The following is a 15,383-nucleotide window of genomic DNA, read 5'->3' as shown; positions in this document are numbered from 1 at the left end:
ACTGTATCTACATTTTCTCCTAAACTTTCTGACAACAGCTTACAGTTATGCCCAATGTATATGAAGTTCATATACATATTCATATGAAGTTAAAAAAAAACTTGTGTGTATATATATATATACACACACACCTCTAACTTAATTTTCTAGGTTAATTGGTCTGTATTAACAGTTTAATTTATTATGTGACATCAGTATAATGAAATTACTTACATCTCTATCTACTGTAGTTGCAAAGCCAATGGCTTCTTTTTGTGTACAGTTAACAGCTTTCTGAAGAGTATAAATAACTTGTTCATAGGTATGCACCTCATCATTAAACAGCATGCAATAGTAAGTGTCACTCTTCTCTCTGTGGGATAAAACATTAATTATGTATTATCTATTTACATATTATCTTGCTCCAGGCTGATTAAAAGCACACTTTGTTTTAGGGAACATGCTAGGTACTGGGCACATATGTATAACGAAGTCATCCCTAGTCCCCTTGCTCTATGACACTACTACATCATGTGTTGTAGATACTGGACATATAATTCTATGTGAACTGGCTTTTATCAAGAAGAGTAGAATGCTAGAGTGGGATAAAATCAGTCTGGCAGTTCAGAGAACTTCCAGAGAAGTAACTTGAGATTCAAAGTCAGAATTAGCTATTGGTGGTGCTCAACTGGGTGCAATTCTTCTCTACCCTCCATACATGACCATTTGGCAAAGTCTGGAGACATTTTTGGTTGTCATTACTCGGGTGGGAGTGCCACTGTCACCTAGTGGGTAAGGGACAATGATGGTGCTAAAAATTCTACAATCTACTGGTCAGCACCCTTAATGTCTGGCCCCAAAGCCAATAGTTCCAAGACTGAGAGATGCTAGGCTAGAAGAAAGTGAAAGCAAAGGCCCTGAGGTAGCAAAGGTAAACACTGGGGGGCTGGAGCATAGGGAGGAAAGAAGATAGTGTGGAGAGAGGCAGAAATCTTAAAGACCCTGAAATGGATTTTGATTTTGCCATCTTAAGGGCAATTAAAGATTTGACACAATGAAATAGGAGCTATGGTCAGATTTGCCTTAAAGTTCACTTTGGCTCAGTGTGAGAATGAACCATGAGGGACAAGAGTAGATACGGCAGCCCAGTTAGGGAGGCCACGCTGTTCAAGGATGAAATTAATGTAATTTGGACTAGGACTAGTAATGGGAGATGAAGAGAAACAGAACAATCTGACAGAGGGAGAACCAGCTGAAACTGAAATCTAAGTAGATAAAGGCAATTCAGGTTTTTTGGTCGATGAAATATCATTTACCAAGGTAGAAAAACATTACAAGAGAAGCAAGTTAGACTCTTCTCTCTTCTGCTGGTGGTCCCAAATTTACAATGGAACAAAAAATAAAAACAAATTCTCTTCTCTAAGGACTTCTATTCTCTAAGGTCTAAATTTAAATCTCAGATTTAGATCTTAGTTGGTTCCCAACTTGAAATACATGAAGATAAAGTCATGAGGTATCGAAGTCATTTTCAACATTTCCAAAAAGGAATACCAACACCTCATTTTATTAAAAAAACGTAACCCACAACCTAATTATTTTGAATACTGTTGAGAAAGCAAAAAACAAACACCACCAATGTCCTTTGATCCTCACTTGTATTCAACCTTAACTATGAATACAATTCCAACAAGTTTGGTTAGAATTCAAAGTAAAACAGAAGGTTCTTTGAGGCAAGCACATTCATGCAGAAAAGCCCTTAACCTTAATACAGCTATGGTAGAATCCAGCTCTCTGGTCACAAATTTGCAACCTCCTCAATAGTCTAAGTACCAATGGTAACAATGTTAGATGTACACTAAAAGAAGCCCAAAGTGTAGAATAAATTTTGCAAAAATTCAGAATCAAAATGGCTAAAATTTAATTTGTACATTTAATCAAACCAGAAAACTCACTTATACCAAAGAGCTCATTCCCTAATCAAATCTGATGAAACAAAAAGAACTGAAGAGTTAATTTATCAATTTTATCACACAAAGAAGAGAAAATGTGCCTATGCTTGAACAACCAGTGCTACTAGAGCCTTGATATTGCTTAAATATGGCTATATGTCAACTAACCCAACAGGGAAAAACTGCTGCCAATTAAGTGGTCCACACATATTTAAAAACTATAAATTCAAGGTTATTGTTTTGCTGAAAATGAATTATTAAAAAAGATTATGTTCTTTCCAATTATATTAAAGTTAATATGAGGAATCAGAATCAAAATGGTTAAACTGAGTATGTGCAGATACAAATACAAAGAATAAATGAGTTGCACTTACACCATCTCTAAATCTGGTGGCAATTCACTTTCTTTTTCCCAGGTTAATATCTCTACTGCATACCGAAACATAATAGCAAAAATGTTATAAGCTCTTGCTATCACATCTTCTGATAAATGCACAAGAGGATCCTGAAAGAAAGAACAGGGGAGAAAAATGCAACCATGTTAAATGCACGTATTCTTTTGTCACATTCTGCCTCCACCCCTCAAAATACTACTGTAAAAAGCTGGCTGATCTAACTTCAGCTTCTCTTCAATGTTACATCTCACCAAATCAAGCTTCCTAAAACATTTTGTTCCAAATAAGCCCAATGACTGAACTGACTGAACCAAAATATTCTATGGCACTCCAATGCCTAATGAGGAAATCTGAAATTTTAGAATGGCATTCCAGGATCTTTAAAACGCAACATCAAACCATGTTTACAGTTTCATATCCCTCTAACTCCCGATTTCCAGAATAAACAAAGGAATGTTATCTAAGGGCAGACAAGCAACATTTAGTTTTACAGGTATAAAGGAGAGCCTGAATTTGAGGGTTCTAAAGGGGAGAAGTCATCCTTGATGTTGTTAAGAATCACTCAGTTTTAGCAGGACAAGCTGTGTATGCACATAACAGGGAACTCTGCACATTAGACTTAACAGCGAATGAGTCACTAAATTTCAAGGTTAATGTAAAAAAGTATTAATATAAACATACACTAAGGATATCATGGTACCTGTCAGTCAAAGTTGGCAAAAATTTACACAGTCTTTAATCTTAATGCTTTGTCTTGAATCTAAACACATTATTTAGCTTAATGGCTAAATAGTGTTATATTCATCTCTCAATAAGAAAATCAATATAGTCCAACAACATGGAATGGGAACCAGTATATCCTTGCCAATATACATAAGGATAAAGAAAATATTTGTACATCCTCACCAAAGATCAGCTTAGTGGAACTAATATAAAACAAATGGAGAAGGAGAATAACAAGAATGAAGGAAAATGGACAAAAATTCCTAAAGGAGACAAATCTAGGGCTTAAAGAATATAAGGAAAAGTAAAGTAAGAAAAAGATTTTTCGAAGTCTAACAGTCCCTTTTAACTACAACTTTTTTCAAGACTGCTTTATATGTCCCATTAAAAAATTTTTTCATCCAGCTAGCAAGGTTTGCTACTATTTCTTGGAGACTTTAGAAGTTTACACAGTAAAACCACCTGTTACAAAAAAGGTACTAGAACTGGTACCTTCTGGGGATTCATAAAAGAGTGGCTATTAATCATAATATGAACCTCACACTGTACCAAAATAGAAAGTAGAACCAAAACTCAGTTTGCGTGGTGATATTATCTCATTATATAGTCATTCTACTTCTTATAATTATACCCATAATACAAGATATTTAAAGGATTAAAGAATTATGATAAACAGGGTTTATAAGGATTAAATGGTCCTAGGACAGAAAAAATGGCCAACTCTTGAGAATCCAAGCCAGTAGTGTCCAAATTCTGTTCTACAAAATCCCAGGGCCTGGTAAAAATGTTTCCTATTTGAAAAACACATCAGTTAAAAAATATGATTATCTGTATTTTAAAAATGGTAATATAAAGTACACTCTAAAATGTGTTATATTACATACTGGGGATCACCAATTGGTAATTTTGTTGCTACATTAACCCAGTTTGGGGCAGGCCTAGGAATATAGATTTTTCTGGCATCTTTGTATACACATTAACTTCTTGAAAATAGTTACTGATTAAGAAACATTCCAGTGAAGAGATGCTAAGCTGTGCAAGCCTACTCACATGCACAATGGAAAATTAAACCCTAGAAAAGACTTCTGCTCAAAGTGCTCTTACCACAGCATGAATCAGAATAAGTAAATAAATGTCCATCTTATCCTACATTGTATTATCTATTATGACTAATAATTATTCTTTGATGACATTTATGTCAGAGAATGCAAGCCTTTGTCAGTGAACCAACTCTGATTTACTTTTCTTTCAAACTAGGATGACCAGCATGCTGTTAAAAAGGTTACCTGTGGTTATCTTAGAAGACTGTGGGAATTATGGAGAACTTTAATCTTTTATGTGATACATTTCTATAATGTTTGAATTTTTAAAATGTAAGCATGTATTATAATAAAGAATTTAACCATTATCATATACAAATAAGGTATGAATGAGAGTTTCCTCCATACTGCCCAACTAAAACTAGAAATAAACTACAAACCAAACCAAACTAAGTCAGTCATGAATTTGACTTATAACAAATAAATAATATATATTTCAACTTATAAAAAAATTAATTCATTAATAATACTGTTTTATTATTGGGATTTCTTTTTTCCCCATTTTTAAATTTTATATATTAAAAACACCTTTATTGTGGTATAATTCCTGTACAGCTAACTACACATATTTCAGATGTACAATTTGATGAATTATGATAGATGTATACACCTATGAAACCACCACCACAATCAAGATAGCTAACATTTCCATCACTCTCCAAGAGGTGCAAATTTCAAACTTAGTATTGGGATTTCTTAATTAGAACGCTATTGAAAATAACAATTCCATTGTTAAAAATACGTTTTTAAAAACCAGTATAATGTACTGTCAAGAGTTGTCTATACTAAGTTTAAAGCCCAGCTCCAGGACTTTCTGTGTGAGACACTTTGGGCAAGTTTCTTAATCTCTCTAAAACTCAAGCTTTTGCAGCTATAAAATATTGGTAACAGTGGTATTTATCGTATAGAGCTGTTCTAAGAATTAAATGAGATAAACCAAGTATAGTACTTAGCCTGATATTTAGCTGTGAATAACCATTGATCTACATTCAAAAGGGATTGAAAAGCAGCATTCTAAGTGAAAATTTCAGATAAAAAATTTTTCACTGAAGTTGTTAATTCAGTTAACATTTGTTATTGAATAAAATTTCATTCCAAAAAGGATTTACAGCAACTTAAGAATACATTCAGTGTAATAAAACAGTATTTTAAAAAATGGATGTACAAAGGAGGTAAAATGAAAATAAACGCAGGAAAATAAATTGAAATCAAAATAACATCTATTTATAAATACAGATCATATAATTTCTTATACAGCTACTACAGACAAGCTGTTTTCCAGAGGCCCCCAACCAAAGGAAACATAATCAGTTTTCAGATTCACACCAAGAGAAGTAAAACATTTAGTAATGCAGAGATCTAAGAGAATTTTTTTTTTTACAGTTTTTATGAAGATCAACAAAGGAAATACTATACATAGTATGTGGTGGTTCTCAACTATGAAAGGTACCATCCCACCAGCCTCCCTACACACCCCCATGCTCAAGGACCCATATGGAAATCTGGTTGGCATTTATTATCGTCACAGTGATGCAAGATGCTATTGCCACTTAATGAGTAGGAATCAGGTATAATAAACACAATTCTGACAGTGTATACCTGGGGTCAGCAAATTTTCTGTAAAGAGTCAGAGGGTAAACATTTTCGTTTTTGCAGGTTATAAGGTCTCTGTCATAGCTACTCAATGTTGCTGTTTTAGTAGAAAAGCAGCTATAGACAATACATAACAATTAAGCATGGCTGTGTTGCAATAAAATTTTATTTATGGACAATGAAATCTGAATTTCACATAATCTTCACATGCCACAAATTATTATCCCATTGATTTTTCCGACTATTTAAAAATATAAAAACCATTCTTGGCTTACGGTGGTGCCAGAGTTTGCTGATCCCTGGCCTATACAACAAAGAAATATCCCATCACAAATGTCAAGAGTTAAAAAGACTTGTGGAACTTCTAAACATCCCAACAAAAGTATATAACCAAATTTTTCCAACTTTTTCTTAAGATGAGGGCTGAATGTATAACAAAAAATTATATTCAATAAAAATTCTATGACAGACTAAAAAAGTACATTACAAATATTATATAGCTTTCTTACATTTCAAGCACAAAACATAGAAAACCTAGATAATATATAAATTTAGAAGTGGGGACCAGGTATGCTAAACATAATGCTAACTTTTTAATATCTTACAGTCTTATTTTTGAAGACGTCACTTCTCTTAACTGAATTCTTAAATAGGAATTAAATGGCAGAGTCTGGAAGTTTTATTCTCTGTCAGGTTGCTGGAGTATATATTCTCCAGGCAGGACCATATAATTTCAGACAGGTTAATTCTGCTGGCATCTTAAAATTCAGGAAATTAACCAAAGTCTTCACTATTTGACAGCTACTTCACCAATGTATGAGGATAAAACCAAAAGAGTAACTGCAGAGAGTTTCATAATTTTTCTTGGAAAACTATTTTGTCTACTCTAGAATAAGGATAAAAGATAACGTAAGTCCTAGTTTTTCTTTTTAAATAATTTATGGAAGTGAAATATAATTTAACCTGTGAAAATAATTTATTCACAAACATAAAAGAAACCATTTTAAAGCAAACAATCTGCTGGTACATTCATAATGCTGAGCCATGACTAGCTCTATCTAGTTCCAAAACTATCACTTCAAGTAAAACCTCTTACCCCTCTTACCCATTAAGCAGTTTTCCTCCATCCTTCCCATCTGGAACCCCTGGCAATACCAGTCTGTGTTCCGTGTCTACAGATTTATCTATTCTGGATATTTCATATAACTGAAATCATACAACATGTGACCCTTTGTGTCTGGCTTCTTTCATTTAGCATGATGTTTTGAAAGTTCATCCACCTTACAGCATGTTATCAGTACTTTATTCCTTTTTGCAGCTGAGTAATATTACACTATAATGTATATACCACAATTTGTTTATCCACTCATACACTGATAAAGACATTTTGGCTGTTTCCACCTTTTGGTTATTGTGAATAATGTTGCTACTAACATTCGTGTGCATGTACTTATTTATTTATGTTTAAAATTTTTTAATGCTTTTTTTTTTAATGGGGGGAGTTAATTAGGTTTGTTTGTTTATTTAATGCAGGTACTGGGGATTGAACCTAGGACCTCATGCATGCTAGACATGCACTCCACCACGAAGCTACGCCCTACCCCCTTGCAAGAATACTTGTTTTCAATTCTTTGGGGTATATACTTAGAAATGAGATTACAGGCTTATATGGCAATGTTTAACACTTGAAGAACATTTTCCCAGTGCTAAATCATTCTGCATTCCCAATAGCAATGTACAGGGTTCCAATTTCTCTACATCTTCCTCAGCACCCACTTGCCACTTTTTTGATTATAGCCATCCCAGTGGCTGTAGTTTTGATTTACGTTTCCCCAATGACTAATGAGCATGTTTTCATGTGTTTGTTGGTCATCTGCATTATACCTTTGGAGAAATGTCTATTCAAGTCTTTGCTCATTTTCAATTGCATTGTCTTTTTGTTGTTGTGTTGTAGGATATATATTGTGGATGCTAGACACTTATTAGATAAGATTTGTAAGAATTTTCTCCCATAGTCTTTAAGTTTTATACTAGCTTTCAATTTTTTAAAAAAGCAAAACCCTTTTTCCAAAATACATCTTTGTCTTGTTTGTATTTTTATATATAGAATGCCAATCCAATATATAAGAGATAAAACTGGAGCTGCTCCAGTTGAAGTGGAGAAATCTGAAATACTAACCACTTGGCATTTCTCTGCAGCAAATCCTAGAATACTTGCACAAAACAAATGAAACACAAATACATATGTTTTCTCTAGCACTGAATCATTTTGCACAAATTTTCTTCTGTCCAAAACACAGTGGAACACAGTCTAAAAGACACTGTCCTACATGAGAAAGGATTTGGTCACTCTGTTAAAATACCTGAGACCTGAAGATATGTGCACCACGAAGGACTACTAATGTCCACTTGCCCCACATCTATATCAGACCTACTAACAGTGCAGAAGTACTTCAAATGTGCCCATTTCTCTGACATTCAAAATTAAAATCTAAAATAAGGATCTTAAACATAAAATTGTCACAAACAACAGAGTTTCAAGTATTTATTTAGAGCGAGCCCACTGTATCATTACAAATATCATTCAGAGAAAAATAATGAAGGATAAACAACAATTTTAGAAAGCACATATTTACAGCTGGAATGAGTAAAATTTGTACTGAGCTATCCCCTTGGTCCTATTACATGTCCAGTGACTGATTTATCAGGAGATGATGATTAGCACTGGCTGTCATGTATGGCTATAGAAAAGAAAGGTATCTGGCCTACAAAGTCTTAGTTACAACACAAATAAACAAAAACCAACTAAGTTAACTGGTATACATGTATAAGAAAAATAATCCCTTTAATAATAAATGAGGACTTAAAAAAACTTGATATATGCTTAAAATAAAACAAATGAAAAGATCTGAATTAAATTAAATTTCCAGAATTTCAAGTGTGTACTACTAGTAATAATATGGCATCCACAAAATGCAAAAACTTTTGAAGTATACTTGGTCACTGCTAATAGTGAGAGGACTATTTTACTTATCCATTTATATATTATAACCTAATTCCTATGTCTGAAATATTTCAAACTTGTACTTAAAACAGTATTTCCTTAAAAACAACTTTGTGAAAATATTTTTACCTCTTCTTCCTCAATTTCAGAGGTGTTAAGTTCATGTTTTTGACAGTAAGGACCCTCTTTCCAAGCTTCAGTATCACCACAGTCACAGAAACCTCCACCTCCTGATGTTGTCATCTTGAAAAAAAATTGTAAAGTATCTTGTCAATAACTATTTACTTAGGGCTATCAGATTATAAATTTAAGACTATCAAGTGCTTAAGGAAATAACATTGCTAAAGTGTTTAATCTTTTTGGAGGGATAAAATTGAATAAAATGCCAAATCTCTCAATGTTTTAAAGCTTATTTTAAATAAGCCTATAGGTTACTTTAAGCAATTTCAAAATAATATAAGCTACTTTGTAACGTCTACTAAGCTACAGCTACTTTAAAGAGGTGAAATATGTCCACTTACATGACTCCCTTAATTAGGAAAATCTGAGGGTGTTCCTGTGAGGTTTTGGCTAAACTGGCATAATGCTGGTATCTATGCTACCAGGTTATAGTGCTATAATATAATAAAACAGATTCCTATAGCTGCATCTTCTACAAGAGTCTAGTAAGAGTACTTCATTTGCATTAGAGAAAGTGACCAATAAAAACTACAGAAATTGTTTATTTTTCTTTTCTAGCACTCTCTAAATAGCATTCTTTGAAAAGGAAGGAAGCTCAGGAAATACAAATGTGGACTGCCTGGTCATAAAACCTTTACCACCTGTGGGGTTCAAGAATTATTCATGTTTCCTTAAGATACAGCAATAATTCAAGGAATCTGGCAAGACAAACCTACTATTTAATAATTGGTAGACTAAAAATTCTGCTTTTCAAAAAATACCATGAGAGAGTTTATGAATGCAAATTTTAGAAAGAGCCTTTTATATTTTGCCCAAAGAAAGTATCTCTGTGTTACATATCACAAGGTAATTACTGTAAACCTATGAATGATGATTATTTAGGGACTGCAAAGATACATGTTAAGAAACATGGGCAAGCAGCCATATGGAAAATGATACCTTCACCTTACCGCTTTTATGTGTGTCCTGATTACCAAAGATAGGTAGAACAGCTTAAAGGAAACTAGGATTCTCCTACTGATTTATGAAAATAAAAAGAACATGCAAAAATATGTATTTAATTTTGCAGTTGCTTTAGGTCACTGTTATCAATACTTGAGTAGAGTGAATAAAAACAAACAGGAGGAAAAGTCCAACAGGGCTCCTGAATTTATAAGACTGCAATATTTCCTTCTCTACAATTTTATTTGAGATTAGGGTGAAAAGTTCCAGTTATTAACAGTTCCCTAAATTTCTGAATGTTCATGGCTCTATCTTCAATTTCCAGTAGAAGAAGTAGGACAGGCTTAGCAATAATCTGCCTCTGTATTTCGTATCCCTGACTTAAAAGCAAATGTACTTGTATTTTGGAAAAGTGCTGATTGCATTACAGCAGTAGAAAAATAATAAAATTGGTTAGTCTTATGTTCTGGAGTTGGCCCTCTTCTACACTGTAATAGATGCTTCTTTAATATTAAGAAATGACAAATCTTTCTGTAGAATTGTACACCAGTTGATAGAACATTTCTTAAATGTACAATCCTGTTACTTTTCCTTACTTTTTTCACACTTCCTCCCTTCAGAACCTCCCTCTCACATTTTAACTCTCACCTCTATCCTCTTTTTGATAATCTGTTTCATAAACCTAGAATTATGAGGATAACAAACACTGAAAAATAGTGAAACAAACTAGTTGAAAACCAATACTGGAAGAGCTGCTATCTGTGTTGTCTTTCTTAAACCATGTGTTCCACGAAATCTGGATTCATAATTCATCTCTACACTGCCATTGTACGTTGAACGGTTTTTAAGTAACACATTTCTTAAACCACTCTTCCCCTGTTTCAGTGTTAAATCTTGGAACTTTAAAAAGGAAGAAAAGATATCTAGTATAAAGTTCAGTACTAGGTATGGTTATTATCTGGATATTACCAACCCTATATCGATGGTCTCTGTGAATACTTCCCAAAAAGCACTCCATGCATAAAACACAAGTTGGATCAACTGCACAGTCTCTGTAAAGTTAAAGGGAAAAAAAAAAAATCAGAGTGTCATAAAATAACTGTATATTTTACAACATAGTATTTCAAATCGGAATCCATCCTAGAAGAGCCAGAATAGTGAAGTCACAGGGCAAACTGCTACCCCAAACTGGGGAGACCAACAGGTGAATACAGATAATCACAACTTATGAGAGCAGAAACCCACTTGCACAAACCTCCACAGGAACCAGCGCTGAGGTACGGAAACCTGAACTGTAATTAATGAATTGATGGAGGCTTAGTGTTGACAAGTTTGAGAGATTAAAAGTTCCAGGGGACCCATACATTGGGACCCCCCACACTTTGGTGAGTTTTATTTCCTGGAGTTCTACTAGGTTCTCACAGTGAATATCAGAGAAAAATCCTGTATGCTTCCAGCAAAGGAAGGGTAAAAGGAACCATTCTGAAATATGCCAGAGCATTCTGTTCTTAAGAAAGTCTGCCAGGAGAACAAACTAATCGGAGCCCAACCTGCTAGGGTATTATCAGTCAAACTGACCTGGAAAAGGGAAATCACCCAATTCCAGCCCACTCTAGCCAACTTCTCCCAGCTAAAGGGGAAATGAAGGGATAAACACTGTGAAGCTCACAGCCCAGATGCACAGGCTCACTAAAATACTGAGACCTAATTCACAAGACAACAGAGTGCTTCCCCTCTCCAACATTACCACTATATTATTAAAGGACTATTTACAAGAGTTCCTTTTACCCAGTATATTATATGCTTAAAGATCAAGAAAAAAATTATAAGACATTCTAAAAGGCCAAAAAATAAAATTTGAAGAGACAGAGCAAGCACAAAATCAGTCTTAGATATTAGAATTACCAGACTATGACTAATATGCTAAGGGCTCTAATTGATACAATAGACAGCTTGCAAGAACAGATGGGCACTATAAGCAAAGATGGAAATCCTAAGAAAGAACTAAAAAGAAACGCCAGAGATAAAAAAACACCAAAACAGAAATGAAAAATGCCTTGGATGGGCTTATTAGTAGACTGAACACGGCCGAGTAAAAAACCCTCTGAGCCTGAGGATATCTCAATAGAAAGCTCTAAGACTGGAAAAGAAACAGAGAAAAGACTGGAAGAAAAACAGAAGAGTATCTATGAACTGTGAGACAACTATATGGTTTAACATATGTATAATGGGAATACAAGAAAGAGGGGAAAGAGAGAAAAGAATAGAATATTTACAACAATATTTACTGAGAACTTCCCTAAATGAATGTCAGGCACCAAACCACAGACTGAGAAAAGCTCAAAGAACACCAAGTGAAATAAATGCCAAAAAATCCATATACCTGTCATGTCATTTTCAAACTACAGAAAATCAAAGATAAACAAAAAAGGCGGAAAGAAGCCAGAGGAGAAAAACATCTTAACCTACAGAGGAGTAAAGGTAAGAATTACATCTGACTTCTCAGAACCCATGTAAGCAATAGGAGAGTGGAGCAAAATATTTGAAGTGCTGAAAGAAAAAAACTCTATCAACCTAAAATTCTGTATCTGCAAAATTATCCATCAAAAGTGAAGGAGAAATAAAAACTTTCTAAGGTAAACAAAGTGGACCTGGATTAGTTGTTAAGTATCAAATTCTAGGGCAACCACCGAAAAAGATAAATATGTATAACAGACTGATACGCTATGAAAAGAGTACCTATTTTAACATCTGATAAAATAGACCTTAAGACAAGGACAATGACCAGAATTAATAAAGGACATTGATATTCCATAATGGTAAAGGCGTCAATATATCAGGAAGTCATAACAATAATAAGTATCTATGTACGTGGCTAATAAAAGAGCTTTTAGATACACAAAACATTAACTGATAGAACTAAAAGAAGTAAACAAATCCACAATCACATATGGAGAATTTAATATCCCTTTTTCAGTAACTGAAAGACTAGCCAGTACAAAAGACCTGAATGGCACAATCAACCACCTCGTCCTAATTGATATTTATAGATTATGATGTCCAACAACTGCAAAATACACCTTTTCAAGTGCATATGGAATATACAAGACTGCAAGATTGACCATGCTACTAAGTCACAAAACAGGTTTCAATAAATTTCAAGATTGAAACCTTACAGAATATTCAATTGCGTTAGAAATCAGTTACAATATGGTATCGAGGAAAGCCCCAAATATATGAAAATTAAACAATGCCTTTCTAAATAACCCATGGATTAAGGAACAAAATAGGAGCACATTAAATCAAAAGTAAAAAGAAGAATAAGAGCAGAAATTTTTTTAAAAAGATGAAATATGTACAACTTTATGCCAATAGATTGACATTATACAATGAAATAGTTCTTGAAAAGTACAATGTACCAAAATTGACACAAGATGAAATAAAGTTCCAAATAACTCTAGTTAAGTATCAGATAAATTTAATTTGTTATCAAAAACTTCCTCCAAAGAAAACAGTAGGACTTGGTTTGTTTTACTAAAAAATTCTACCAAACATTTAAGGAAGAAACCCTTTGATTTCAGACAAATTCTTCAAAAATACAGGAAAATGGAATACTTCCCAATTCATTTTATAAGGCCAGCTTAACTGTGATATCAAAACCAGATAAAGATATTACAAGAAAATGACAGACTGGTATATTTCATGGAATACAGACATAAAAATTCTTAATATGACACTAGTAAATTGAATCCAGCAATATATAAATGTTATAATATATCATACTCAAGTGAGGTTTATCTCAGTAATGAAAACCATTTGAAAAATCAATCAATGCAATCACTAATGAAATAAAAAAGGAAAATTATGATAATCTCAATAGATGCAATAAAGCACCTGACAACATTTAATAGTCATTTATAATATTTTAAAAAATTTCAGCAAACTAGGAATTGAAGCAGACTAGGAATACTCATTGAGATAAATGGTGTATATGAGAAAACTACCTAACACTGTACTTAATGGTGAAAGACTGAATGCCTTTCCCCTAAGACTGGGAACAAGGCAAAGATGTCCTACTTTCACCAGTGCAATAAGGCACAGAAAAATAAAAGGCAGAATGACTGGAAAGGAACAAATAAAACTATCCCCATTCAGAGGTCATGATTATGTAAAAATCATAAGGAACAAAAATCAGAACAAAACAAGAACTACTAAGTGAATTTAAATTTAGCAAGGCCACAGGACACAAGATCAGTAACAGAAACCAATTATATTTCTTTACACTCACAGGAAAAAACTGAAAGTCTAACACTAAGGGAAAAAAACACCATCATATGAATTGTTTTCTTAATTTCATTTCTAGATTGTTGCCAGTGTATAGAAATATAATTGACCGTATATTGCACTTGTATGATTTTGCTGAACTTGTTTATTCTACTGGTTTTTTGAGTGAATTCCTTAGGATTTTCTGTACATAAGATTCATGCTATTTATGAATAAAGACAGTTTTACTTCTTAGAAAAAAACACTATCATAAAATACTTAGGAATAAGTTTAACAAAAAGTGTGCACAACTTCTACATAAAAACTGTATGACACTGTTAAAAGAGATTAAAGAAGACATCAATAAATGGAGAGAGATAAGATGTTCATGGATTGGAAAACTCGATTATTTTTAATTGTCAATTCTCCCCAAACTGATCTATAGATTTAAAGCAATCCTAATCATAATCTCAGCAGTCTTTATTAAAAACAAAAATTGGCAAGCTAACCCTAAATCTTATACAATGCAAAGGATCTGAAATAGACAAGAGAAACTTTAAAGGAACAAAAATGTAATCAACTCAAGGTTTACTGTAGTTACAGTAATTTAGCTAATATAGTCATTGGCATAAGAATAGCCACATCAATGAATCGAACTGATTAGGGTGTTCTGAAACAGACCCACATTCATGTGGTCAAATGGTTTTTGACAAGGTACCAAAGCAAATTCAAAGGGCAAAGGAATAAATGGTGCCGGAACAACTGGATACCCATGTATAGTAAATAAATGAAGCTCAGCCCCTACATCTGAACTCATAAAAAAAAAAAAAATCAGTTTTGAGACAGATCACAGACCCAGATATTAAGTCTAAAATTTCAAAGTTTACAGAAGAAAACACAAAGAGTATCTTTGCCACCTGGGAGAAGGCAGACATTTCTTTAACACAGGAAACAATCATCATAAAACCAAAAATTGAGTATTGAACTCCATCAAAATTTAAAACCACTGCCATCAAAAAATATCATACAGGCAAGACACAGACTGGGCGAAAATATTCACAAATCATGTCCAACAAAGGAATTGTACCCAGAATGTATAAAGAACTCGAAACCTCAATAATAAAAAGATAAAGCCAATGAAAAACAAACAAACGACTTTAACAAAAACTTCTGAAGTTAGATGAATGAGCAATGAGCACATGAAAAGTTGCACCAACATCATTAGTCATAAGGGAAAACTAAAAACTTAATGAGA

At 33.4% G+C, this 15,383-nt stretch overlaps 1 protein-coding gene across 8 annotated transcripts in view; it reads right to left on the bottom strand.

Moving 5' to 3' along the window:
• Nucleotides 1-15,383, bottom strand: part of UBR2 (ubiquitin protein ligase E3 component n-recognin 2) — a 96,317-nt gene that overhangs the window by 61,943 nt on the left and 18,991 nt on the right. For 7 of the 8 annotated variants that reach the window (XR_012501145.1, XM_045509399.2, XM_074348745.1 and 4 more), the window contains exons 3-6: nt 10,839-10,917; nt 8,873-8,986; nt 2,303-2,433; nt 214-352 (exon numbers count right to left, since the gene is read on the bottom strand). Coding sequence is in view for 7 of the 8 variants with exons in the window: in XM_045509399.2 (XP_045365355.1) it covers nt 214-352; nt 2,303-2,433; nt 8,873-8,986; nt 10,839-10,917 (463 nt within the window). In the remaining variant the exon portion in view is untranslated. The remainder of the gene's footprint in view (nt 1-213; nt 353-2,302; nt 2,434-8,872; nt 8,987-10,838; nt 10,918-15,383) is intronic. The other variant, XM_074348744.1, reaches the window with a different exon arrangement.

Source organism: Camelus bactrianus, chromosome 20 (assembly GCF_048773025.1).
Source record: "Camelus bactrianus isolate YW-2024 breed Bactrian camel chromosome 20, ASM4877302v1, whole genome shotgun sequence".
Taxonomy (NCBI): domain Eukaryota; kingdom Metazoa; phylum Chordata; class Mammalia; order Artiodactyla; family Camelidae; genus Camelus; species Camelus bactrianus.
The sequence above is the reverse complement of the archived record's forward strand: the minus strand, read 5'-3'. Positions and strand labels throughout refer to the sequence as shown.